Source organism: Heteronotia binoei, chromosome 10 (genome assembly GCF_032191835.1).
Source record: "Heteronotia binoei isolate CCM8104 ecotype False Entrance Well chromosome 10, APGP_CSIRO_Hbin_v1, whole genome shotgun sequence".
NCBI lineage: Eukaryota > Metazoa > Chordata > Lepidosauria > Squamata > Gekkonidae > Heteronotia > Heteronotia binoei.
The window spans coordinates 92,039,092-92,051,773 of record NC_083232.1 but is presented as its reverse complement, the minus strand read 5'-3'; the positions used below and the strand labels follow the sequence as shown (position 1 = coordinate 92,051,773).

At 44.4% G+C, this 12,682-nt stretch overlaps 1 protein-coding gene across 1 annotated transcript in view; it reads right to left on the bottom strand.

The window, feature by feature from the left end:
• Positions 1 to 12,682, bottom strand: part of ABCA13 (ATP binding cassette subfamily A member 13) — a 388,752-nt gene that overhangs the window by 298,614 nt on the left and 77,456 nt on the right. The window contains exons 12-13 of the mRNA XM_060247734.1: positions 11,779 to 11,918; positions 496 to 5,077 (exon numbers count right to left, since the gene is read on the bottom strand). Of these exons, the coding sequence (XP_060103717.1) occupies positions 496 to 5,077; positions 11,779 to 11,918 (4,722 nt within the window). The remainder of the gene's footprint in view (positions 1 to 495; positions 5,078 to 11,778; positions 11,919 to 12,682) is intronic.

The following is a 12,682-nucleotide window of genomic DNA, read 5'->3' as shown; positions in this document are numbered from 1 at the left end:
TCCTCCTAGGGATTCCAGCTGCATCCCTGTTTTATAGATTGGCGCTATTTCTTCCTCTTTCCTTCAATCTCCAGTTACCTCACAGAGTTCATGGTCAGGTCAGTGGTATTCCTAAGGTAGGGAGATGCTCTGGGTCTCTTACTGAATCCCCACCCCTCCCCCACCCCTTCTTCAGTAGATAGTTTTTTGGCTTCCTGTTCTGGATCCCAAAACTACATCTTTTGTCTCTTGCTTGGGCTTTTTATAACCCACGAGCTACCGCACATGCACGGCTCCACTGGTGGAACAACCATCAGTCTTTCCCATCTCTCTAAACTTGTGTATGGCTGCTGGTCCTAGAGCTCATAGTGTGCTCAACAAGAGCACTCTGAGATTCTTGTTAATTTTAAATAGTGGGTGAAAGAAGGAAGTTCCAGCAACATATATGTTAAGCAGCTTTCATTACAACTTCTACCATATTGGATCTACAGAGAATCAACAGACGTACACACTGACCTCATTTCTGCAATTATGTCCTTGTGCAAGTCCTTCAGTAAGAAAAATATTTTGTTCCTGGAACGTTCTGTGGAAGATGGAAAGACAATTTGCAAAAATTCTTTAATCAGTTCCATTGCCTTACTTTGGGACGGGGCGATGTCTTTTCCATAGTTTTCATAGTAAGTATCATCAAAGAACAGGTCAATGAATTCCATTATCTGATCATCTGTGTTATTGGAATACAACTCCTCCTCTTTAGCTGTCAGATCACGGATCACATCGAGCAGACTATTTTCCAAAATCAAGTGAGCAACTTGGACGTTCTTCAGCTTTTTGCCACTAAGAAAATCAATAATGAAAGAAAGAGGATCATCGCCTTTCGTTTCGTTCTTGAATAGCTCCAAAAATGAGATTATGTCTTTGATGCTCTGTAGGATTTCATCGGATGACTTTTGACCAGCCGCTAATAAAATTAATGCATTTATTATTTTAGAGAAGTTTTTATTGTGGTGTTCTTCTAGCCATTTTCTCCCCTGCTCAAGCACATCTTCAAAGCTCTGTAGAAACGATGTGTTCAATGGTCTTAAGGCACTGACCAGCACGGACAGAGTATTCAGTTCTACTGTTGTGCTTAACAAATGGAATTCTTTGGCAATTAGCAAAAGCAATTGCCTAACGTTAAAATCCGATGACAGGTTTTCTACGCCTCTCTCCGTTTCAAGCCACAGGGCCTCCAAACCCTCCCTTAGACTTCGATTTCTGGCTAAGGCTAATAAAGTTCTAAGTACCAGATGCAATTGGTTTCCAGCTGGCGATAAGGCCATTAGAGGCTGCACAGAAGAAAGGAAAGACGTCAAGGTATCTTTGGTATCATTAAGTCCAAACGTCCCATTAGCCACGTGTCGTAAATGGGTAAGGATGGTCTTTATCCTTCGTGCTTCAGTGCTCCTCTCTGGTTTTTGGCTGCCAAAGAAGTCCGTGAGTTGTTCAAAAAGAGCCCCAACTGCTCCCGTCTCAGATGATATCATGTTACTCACTGCTTCTATCAGTTGTAAAGAAGTTTGCTCCTTCCCCATTAACATGCAATGAGATAGGTTGCTCCTATTGGCTCTGGAAGTCAGAACGTAATCTGATAGTTTGCTCCAAAAACTCACGACTTCATTCAGGATTGAGCTGTCCAGCGGGTGAAACTCAAAAAGCTTTAAGATAACAGGATGCCACTCTTCAAGACGGCCAAGGAAGCAGGCCATTTTGGAGGTGACTTCCTTGAGAAAACGTTCGTCAGAGCACAGCGATTCTTCCTGGATCTGGAGCTGCTCAATCATCTCAGCAGTCATTTCATACACAGTTGATGCATTTTTCTGCAAGTCTACACTGCAAGCCTTCGAAACTGGCTCATCCTGAGAGCTTCTTTCTGTGATGTTCCAGCAGATGACCGCTGAGAGACAATTCAAAGCTTCTGCGGATTCTAGGGGCATCTCCGTGGCTAGCTCTAATAACTCCACAAGGCTATTCACTTCCTTGGATAAGTCCTCCGTGGAAAGTGCTGCCACATCTGTACTGTGTTTCAGCATGAAACGGTATCCTTCAATCAGGGCATCTGTCATGTTTTTGTGAGCTACCCTCTCAAACAGGTTGACTACCTCTGAAAGGTAGTGAAGCTCTTGCACTACTTCTGCAAGTTCAGCCTCTTGAAACAGCTTCATGATCTGCCCTACTGTGGTTGAATTCCATGAAGTCAAAGCGTTGCTGATGTTCTTGAACCAGCCTGCTAGGAAATCCAGCAGAGAATTCTCTGCATATTGACCCTCATGGTCCATAGAGTTTTGGCTCCTACTAATCTGTCCTAGTTGCCTAACGTTTGCGTCTGTTTTCTCAAGATTGTGCAGTAAAGCTATCATGTACTTTCTGAAGACTTCTGCATCTAATTCTTGTAGAGAATTGGGAAGAATGTAAGACCTCAGCATTTGGAGAACCTTTCTTGCTAGTTCAGGGTCAAAGCTAGATGTGCTGTCCTCTGCATGCGAAGTCATACTGAGGATATTAGAGATGGCATTGAAGTAATGAAGGGGTGCTCTTAGTAAGTTGATAATGTATTTGGGGGAACTTCCTAGAGCCTTGAGCAGAATTCCAGTGTGCCAAGGAAATGTGCCATTTTGAAAATATTCAGTAGACACATTTTTCAGGAGAGTCTGAATGTCACTCAAAAGCCCTACTGGAGAAGGCCAGAACTGATGAAGAAAACCTAAAAATTCTGTTGAATTCATTATAGGTTCTAAGAAAGCAGTTTGGTTTGAATCAAGGGCATCCAATGAGCGATCTGTTAAATCCTGGATTATGTTTTTAATTTGCCCACCTGTATACTTTAAATGGTTAAAAATAGAATCGACCACCTGTAGATCAACCTGTTCAGAAAAAGCGGGTAGTATTAATTTTAAGTATTCAGTTACTAAATTAACACAATGATTTGTCAAATGTGCATTTGTGCCATTTTGTAGGCAAGGCCATTTTGTAAAATTAAAGGCCATGTCAAGAATATTTGGAATATTTTCCAGTTTATTACTACTATCATCAATAGGACTCAAAGATGTCAAGAGAATTAAGACATCTTTAGCATTCTTAGGGGAGAAAATGGAATATTTCTCTATGAGAGTCTTAATTAAAAGTCCCAGTGTGTGACAGCTTTTCAGGCTGATTGTTGCATTTTCAAAGGTGAGAAGAAATTTCAGAAGTTCAGGAAGCCATCTCTGTGAAATGTCTTGGCCGCTCAGATCTTCATTTCTCATTCGCTGGGTTACATTCTTAAGAATTTCAGCACAGGACAAGATATTCTGGTCTTGGGATACATTTTTGAGGAGTTCAGCGGTCTCTTCTAGCTCAACAAAGCTAGTTTCGATTTCTTCCCAAGATAGAATGTGGGAGATGGACTTCCCCAAAGAATTCAGCTTGTGTTCTGCTTTAGAGCTTGCAGGAGTGAAAATGTCTAACCAAGACTCCAGAAAGTCCCTGCTGAAATTAGCATTTGAAACAACTTTATGCAGTTCAACAGATATGCCTTCTACCAAGTGCATAACTTCTTGTAAGTCCCCTTTGCTATATGAACTGGTTATATTACTAACATGGCTCAGTGCAGCTGAAAAATGGTTCAATGCCTCAAAATCAATCATATGAGAAACTTTGGTTATGCCTTTCAACAGATGCACCACTGATCTCAATTGTCCCTCAATAGCAATTGTTTTATTGCATGTTTTAGCAAGGTTACTACTTTCAAGACTGTCCAAAGAGAGGACCCAGGCATTGTGAAAGTCAGTTAAAAACCCTGAATCCAGCCTTAACATTTTAGACACTTCTTCTAAAAACTTAAGCCACATTTGAATCCATGCCTTATGACAATTCAAGGGCAACAATCGATTTGTCATATTTCCAACTGGTGACATGCTAGAAAATAGATCAGCCAGCAGAATCATAAATGAACTAGAACGATTCGTAGAGGGAAATTCAGACGTAGAGAAATCACTAGATGCATTACGGAATGCATTTTCTGCTGGCGTGCCAAAGAAGTTTTTCAAATGTTGGAACGCGCCGATACAACGTTCCATTCCAAAGAGTATTGCTTTACTGCTGTTCATCATACGAGTTGCGGCCTCTGTTTCCCGTTCCCCATCTTGCCCCATGGACTGAACTTGGAGTTCTGTGTGGTTATACAGCTTTAATAATTTCTCACAAATCGATTCTTGAGGAAAATGCTGGAGGAGCTTCGCGGTACCGGAAAGGAATTCGAAAGCCTGGCTCACGCCTCGAAAGTCAAGCAAGGGGAAAGGAGTGGATCTGTTCTTTGAGTTCTGATAGAGGAATGTTACCAAAGAGCCATCGCCCTGCTTTAAAAACTGCTCAGTGTCTTGATAAAGGGAAGAGAGGGTCTGGACAAGCACAGCAGCGTGGCTTCCCCCGACTCGACTAATCTTTTGGTAGAAGTTGGAAACAACACTCTCCAAGTCTCGCATCTTAAGAGAAGAACTTGCATTTGAGACCAGAAATGAAAGAACATTTTTCACAGTGTAAATTGTGCTAAAGGCTGAAGCAGTTTGTTCTGGAGCCAACAATCCAATTTCATACAGAACCTTTATAAAATGTTCGCTTAGATCGTTTGCATAATCACCATTAAAAACAGTCAATTCGGGCCAGTCGGCCAGCAGGTGCTGGAAAACTTGCAAGCTTCTGTTGAGAATGTTCTGGTTTTCTAAAACATCTGGCCTTGCAGCTCTGTATAAAGTGTCCAGCTGTTCTTCTACTTGTTCTACTGGGTCTGCGGTTCTCCAGATATGTGGCTGTTTCGGGTCCAATTCACGCAACAACATCTCCATTATTTGTAGAAATACATTTGTTTCGTGGCGCTGTCCAAATGCTGGAAGTTGTTGAAAATTCTTCAGTATCTGTGCAGCAAGTTCAGGAAGGCTCTGGACATCCTCTTCTTCTTCTATTGTGCCTAAACTGTTCATCAGAAAGACCACATTATCGAGGATAGTTTCCACAAATGATTGGAAGTCTGGACTATTCAACAAGACTGAAGAGTTAGGCAGGAAGATCTCTTGGATGAATTCTGCAATGCGTTGGAAAAAGGCCATTTTCATCTCTTCATATCCTGGCCAAGTTTCTTCTGACTTCAGCAACTCTATGATCGATGTGATGATCCTGTAACATAAATCACAATTTCTATCTGTGGTACCACAATTTTTGTGACATTCCAGCCATCCTAAAAGCAAGGGTAGAAAACATCTTGAATTCCTAACAGAATTCATCTACATCCAGTCTAAATTAAGGTCAACACGAATAAGTTTGGGAGGGAAGACAGCATGATATAGCCCAAGGGTGGCCAAACTTGCTTAACTTAAGAGCCACACAGAATTTGAGGGAGGAAGTGAGGAAGGGAGGGAGGGAGGGAGGGAGGAAGGGAGGGAGGGAGGGAGGGAGGGAGGAAGGAAGGAAGGAAGGAAGGAAGGAAGGAAGGAAGGAAGGAAGGAAGGAAGGAAGGAAGGAAGGAAGGAAGGAAGGAAGGAAGGAAGGAAGGAAGGAAGGAAGGAGAATTGCAGATTTATACCCCGCCCTTCTCCCTGAATCAGAGACTCAGAGCGGCTTACAATCTCCTATATCTTCTTCCCCCACAACAGACACCCTGTGAGGTGGGTGGGGCTGAGAGGGCTCTCACAGCAGCTGCCCTTTCAAGGACAACCTCTGTCAGAGCTATGGCTAACCCAAGGCCATTCCAGCAGGTGCAAGTGGAGGAGTGGGGAATCACACCCGGTTCTCCCAGATAAGAGTCCACACACTTAACCACTACACCAAACTGACTCTCTCACACCAAACTGACTTGCTCGAAGGAAAGAAGGGAGGGAGGGCAAATAAATGGGAGAGGAGAGGTGGAAAGAAAGCAACTTAAACTTTAAATGCATGCTCCAAGCTGCTGGCTAGCTTGGCTTGGATAAGTGATTTAAAGAGAGAAATGCCTTCTCTGAGCCAGCCGACAGGGTGGTGGGGGCCTCAAAAGCCACAGAATATATGTGAAAAAGCCACATGTGGTTCCTGAGTCGCAGTTTGGCCACCCCTGGAATAGCCTAATCTGATCATATCCTGGAAGCTAAGCAGGGTCAGTACTTGGAAGGAAGGCCACCAAGGAAAGCTCTGCAGAAGATGGCAATGGCAAAGCACCTCTGCTTTTCACTAGCGATGAAAGCCTTTTGCTTTTAATCTGCTTGTGTGTTCTTAACAGCTTTAAACAGAATCAATAACTTTTCCGATGTTCCTATTGTGCTTTGTAAAATACTGCGAAGAATACTGAGGAAGGATCCTATATGCATTTATAAGAAATACTAGGGCTGCAAGCTTTAATCATTTCAAACGTATGTCAATCAACTAAAGCCTTAGTAGATTAATTGGCGGAGGGACAAATTTAATCGGTGAGGACCAGCTTTAATCGGTACAATTTTGTGATAAGGTTGCACTGAGGCAGTTTTGATAGTAGAACAGGGAAAGAAAAAATATTAACGATAGCTTTGCCTTCTAGCGAGTAGCAGTCAATTCATTTATTACATTACAAGATACATTTTCAGTCTCTCAAAAAGGTAACTATTCTGTGTGTTGGGTAACATGGACATAGATTAAAATTTAACTGATTAAACAATCAAGAAATTGATTAAAAGGCAGATTATCAATTATCTGTAATGTTCTGATGAACTGATAGCCAGAAGGAGGAGGCTGGATTTATACCCCACCTTTCACTTGACATCTCAGAGCAACTCACAATCTCCTTTCCCTTCCCTTCCCTTCCCCACAACAGACACCCTGTGAGGTAGGTGGAACTGAGAGAGCTCTGACAGAATCTGCTCTTCAGAGGGACAGCTCTGAGAGAACTGGGACTCATCAAAGGTCACCCAGCTGGCTGCATGCGGAGAAGGAGTGGGGAACAGGGTGGCCAAGCTCCCAGGAGAGGTGGGGGTTCATCCGCTTTGAGGGTTCCCAACTCGCCAGCCCACAGTGGGCTGGCGGGGAAATCCCTCCTGACATTGTCGGCACAATGATGTCACTTGTAACTAATGTCATTGCACCAGTGATGTTGTGCGCCAGCTGCTATAGGAGCTTCCAGGAAAACTCTATGGTTTTCCTGGACGCTCTAACAAAAACTCTATGGTACTGGAGGCCACAGGGGACTTGGCAACCCTAGTGGGGAATCAAACCTGGTTCTCCCGGATTATAGAATCATAGAATCATAGAGTTGGAAGGGACCTCTAGGGTCATCTAGTCCAACCCCCTGCACAATGCAGGAAACTCACAAATACTTCCCCCTAAATTCACAGGATCTACATTGATGTCAGATGGCCATCTAGCCTCTGTTTAAAAACCTCCAGGGAAGGAGAGCCCACCACCTCCCGAGGAAGCCTGTTCCACTGAGGAATCGCTCTAATGGTCAGGAAGTTCTTCCTAATGTTGAGCCGGAAACTCTTTTGATTTAATTTCAACCCACTGTTTCTGGTTCTACCTTCTGGGGCCACAGAAAACAATTCCGCACCATCCTCTAGATGACAGCCCTTCAAGTACTTATGAGTAGCCAAGGACCTTATGAGTAGCCATCAGCACACAATGAGTTATTTTCCAGGAGGACAAATACTGGTTTCCCAGGGCCATTTCATATCAGGAGAACAGCATGGGAAGGAAAGCTTAAGCGCCTTCTTCTTGTATGTCATGGTTTCTATCTGAATAAGGCCCTTACATGTTCCCAGCAAGGAACTCTGATTAAATGCATCTCTGATTAAGTTCTTGTGGCCAGCCCAAGGACTCTATAACATGAGAACTGGCTCTAACAAATTACCAAATTCTGATGTAGGCTTGCCAATCCCCAGGTTCCAGCGGGAGTTCTTCTGCTTTCCCAGGCTCCTTTCTGCCCCCAGTCAGCTGGCCAGCGGGGGGAAGCCCCGCCTCCAGAGGCCCATGTCCGTTTCCAGCTCTGGAGGCTTCAGTCTCCGACTGAAAGGCTTCCTCTTGGGATGGGGTGTCTGTGTTACTTTGAAGAAGTTGGCAGCAACTCGTGAGTAGAGAGGCCAATCCCTCGCTTCAGTCTCCAGAAACGGGGGGAGGAGGGAGAGGGAGGGAAACGTCTGCTGAGCACTTCATTATTCCCTATGTGGAGATCGATTCTCATAGGGTATAATGGGGAATTAATCTGGAGGTTTCGGGGGCTCTGGGGGAGCTGTTTTTTGAGGTAGAGGCACCAAATTTTCAGTATAGTATCTAGTGCCTCTCCCCAAAGTATCCCCCAAACGATTGGACCAGGGGGTCCAATTCTATGAGCCCCAAAAGAAGGTGCCTCTATCCTTCATTATTTCCTATGGAAGGGAGACATTTAAAAAGGTGTGCTGTCCCTTTAAATGTGATGGCCAGAACTCCCTTGGAGTTCAATTATGCTTGTCACACCCTTGTTCCTGGCTCCGCCCCCAAAGTCTCCTGGCTCCACTCCCAAAGTCCCCAGATATTTCTTGAATTGGACTTGGCAACCCTATTCTGATGCTACATTGTAGGTGTGCACTTAATATCTTAGTAGGGTTGCCAACTCCAGGTTGGGAAATTCCTAGAAATTTGAAGGATGGAGATTAGGAAAGGTGTGGCTTGGGGAGGGGAGGTACCCCAGTGGGGTATAACGCCACAGAGTGCACCCTCCAAAGCAGCCATTTTCTCCAGGGGAACTAAACTCTGTAGTCAGATCAGTCGTAATTCAGGTGTGGTCTCTGGGGCCCACGTTCTATATCTGGTGACTCTGTGTTCAGGACACAGGTCTGCCAACATCACATCTAATAAGACGCAAAAAAAGATAAGGGGAGGTGGCTGTCCCAGTTTGGCATAGTGGCTAAGTGTGAGGACTTTTACCTGGGAGAACCGAGTTTGATTCCCCACTCCTCCACTTGCAGCTTCTGGAATGGCCTTGGGTCAGCCATAGCTCTGGCAGAGGTTGTCCTTGAAAGGGCAGCAGCTGTGAGAGCCCTCTCCAGTCCCACCCACCTCACAGGGTGTCTGTTGTGGGGGAGGGGGAGGGAGGTAAAGGAGATTGTGACTGCTCTGAGATTCAGCATATAGGGTGGTATATAAATCCAATTCTTCTTCTTCTTCTTCTTCTTCTTCTTCCCCTATCCTTCTGAACTGGCTTCTCTGGACATATTTCATTTTTTTTATATATACTTGCAAAATCCTATCTCATCAGTAATAACAAACATTATTCTGTTTCAATTCTGAAAAGTGTTTCATTTCCTCCAGTTGCCAGCACCTGCTGTTTGTGTGGAAAGGCAATAACTGATAGCATTAGTCCAAAAGGAATCAAGTGCACTTAAATCTTATTGACACCAGACAGTCTTTTCCAATGCACTCAAATCCTATTGATTTCAACATGTTTTCAGCATGTTTCACTTCCTTTCTGATGAAGCCTAAATCTATTTAAAAAAAAAAATCTATATAACATCTTTTTTTAAAGCATTCACTCTACCCACTTAAAAAAAAAAAAATCTGAGTTAGGAGATTGAAACAAAGCAAATTCAAACCTACCTGGCCCATGAAGTAAATGAAAAATTAGACCAGTTTTGTAGAAATGCCATATAATTATCAATGATGGCCTTCCAATTGAGCTTCTCTTTAGAGCAAAGAGGAGTGCCAGATTTTTCTGAAGACAAAAGAAAGATCTAATTTTAGGACAAGGCATCTATAGTTTTGTAGTTAATGGTTACTTAGAAAACATTACCCATAATGAAGCTGCAAAGCAAAGGCAGCCAAGTGGTCCAGCAATCATTCAAAATAACACAATGAGCTTTCAATGACTTCAGAAGCATTTCTTAATTAAGAGTAGAAATCCCTGGTTATCAGTATAGAAGAACATGTGCTGGGGGGGCACAGTGGGAGGGCTTCTAGTGTCCTGGTCCCACTGATGGACCTCCTGATGGCACCTGGTTTTTTGGCCACTGTGTGACGCAGAGTGTTGGACTGGATGGGCCACTGGCCTGATCCAACATGTCTTCTCTTATGTTCTTACATGACACATAGTGTTGGACTGGATGGGTCATTGGCCTGATCCAACATGGCTTCTCTTATGTTCTTATGTGTGACACAGAGTGTTGGACTGGATGGGCCATTGGCCTGATCCAACAGGGCTTCTCTTATGTTCTTCTGTGACACAGAGTGTTGCACTGGATGGGCCACTGGCCTGATCCAACAGGGCTTCTCCTATGTTCTTATGTGTGACACAGAGTGTTGGACTGGATGGGCCATTGGCCTGATCCAACAGGGCTTCTCTTATGTTCTTCTGTGACACAGAGTGTTGGACTGGATGGGCCATTGGCCTGATCCAACAGGGCTTCTCTTAAGTTCTTCTGTGACACAGAGTGTTGGACTGGATGGGCCATTGGCCTGATCCAACACGGCTTCTCTTATGTTCTTCTGTGACACAGAGTGTTGGACTGGATGGGCCATTGGCCTGATCCAACAGGGCTTCTCTTATGTTCCTCTGTGACACAGAGTGTTGGACTGGATGGGCCATTGGCCTGATCCAACACGGCTTCTCTTATGTTCTTCTGTGACACAGAGTGTTGGACTGGATGGGCCATTGGCCTGATCCAACAGGGCTTCTCTTATGTTCTTATGTGACACAGAGTGTTGGACTGGATGGGCCACTGGCCTGATCCAACAGGGCTTCTCTTAAGTTCTTCTGTGACACAGAGTGTTGGACTGGATGGGCCATTGGCCTGATCCAACAGGGCTTCTCTTATGTTCTTCTGTGACACAGAGTGTTGGACTGGATGGGCCATTGGCCTGCTCCAACAGGGCTTCTCTTATGTTCTTAAGTGACACAGAGTGTTGGACTGGATGGGCCACTGGCCTGACCCAACAGGGCTTCTCTTATGTTCTTAGGTGACACAGAGTGTTGGACTGGATGGGCCATTGGCCTGCTCCAACAGGGCTTCTCTTATGTTCTTCTGTGACACAGAGTGTTGGACTGGATGGGCCATTGGCCTGCTCCAACAGGGCTTCTCTTATGTTCTTAAGTGACACAGAGTGTTGGACTGGATGGGCCACTGGCCTGACCCAACAGGGCTTCTCTTATGTTCTTAGGTGACACAGAGTGTTGGACTGGATGGGCCATTGGCCTGATCCAACACGGCTTCTCTTATGTTCTTATGGAATTCTTAGGATGGGCCCTCCTAGCTAAATATTTTAATAGTGGTTTCAACCGAAGTTGTAGTTTTGCAACATCATCAGAGCAAACCTACTCATTTTTAACCCACATGGCAAAATTGCCATATTCATGCCAAGGAATTACTCCATGTATCGAGAGGATGATGGGTGGTGCACACTCTTCTATGTATGGTTGGTGCGCCAAAATTAAATATCTGAAAAAGGCTTAAATTAGTATCCCATTGGAGAAGCAAGGTAGCTAGTGATCAGAGAGATGAATTAACACCTATAAACACACCCAGCTGAAAAGTCCTGAAAACACAATGTTGAGTAAAACAGAAAGCTTATGTACATACAGGGCTTTTTTTTTGCAGCAGGAATTCCTTTGCATATTAGGCCACACACCCCTGATGTAGCCAATCCTCCAGGAGCTTACAGGGCTCTTCGTACAGGGCCTACTGTAAGCTCCAGAAGGATTAGCTACATCAGGGGTGTGTGGCCTAATATGTAAAGGAGCTCCTGCAACAACAACAAAAAGCCCTGCAAACATATAGATAATGCAATAATTCGAGATAAAGGCAATAACCATTTACTAACCAGGTTGCCCTCTTAGGAAACCTTCCCCTTCATTGGCATAGTAAGCCATCTCACAGGTTCTCCTGACAAATGTTGATAAACCTTTCCAGTAGAGCTGCTTCTCAAAGCCGAACCACAATTCATCAAGCGTGTCCCAAAACCTGAAAGGGGGGAAGGGGACAGCAAAGCTGTTACTATAATCAATTCCCTACTTCCTTCCTTCCTTCCTTCCTTCCTTCCTTCCTTCCTTCCTTCCTTCCTTCCTTCCTTCCTTCCTTCCTTCCTTCCTTCCTTCCTTCCTTCCTTCCTTCCTTCCTTCCTTCCATCCATCCATGATACAGCTTACATCAAGAACATTTTCTAACATACACCAAGAACCAGGTATGGAATTCTAGCAGGAGCTCCTTTGCATATTAGGCCACACACCTCTGATGCAGCCAATCCACCAAGAACTTACAAGGCTCTTTTTTGTAAGCTCTTGGAGGATTGGCCACATCAGGGCTATGTGGCCTCATATGCAAAGGAGCTCCTGCTAGAATTCCACCCCTACCAGGAACTGAATACATTCCCATGGAGAAGGATGTAAACCACCTTGGGTCCAAACTGGGGAGAAAGGCAGAGCGTACATAAAGGAAGCATTATATATACTGACCCACATTACATTGTTCAAGTGTGCACCAAAGGTGTTTTAAGAACTCTTTAAAAGTTAACGTATGAACAGGACTACCAAATGGATGCAAAAATATATGTGGCATAAGACACCGCATTGGTCACCACTTACCACCTCCAGGGGCGCAGAAAATTTCAGAACACCCCCCCCCCCCCCGGATTTTATTTATAGCAGAAGCCAGGGTGGAATTCTAGCAGGAGCTCCTTTGCATATTAGGCCACACACCCATGATTTAGCCAATCCTCCAAGAGCTTA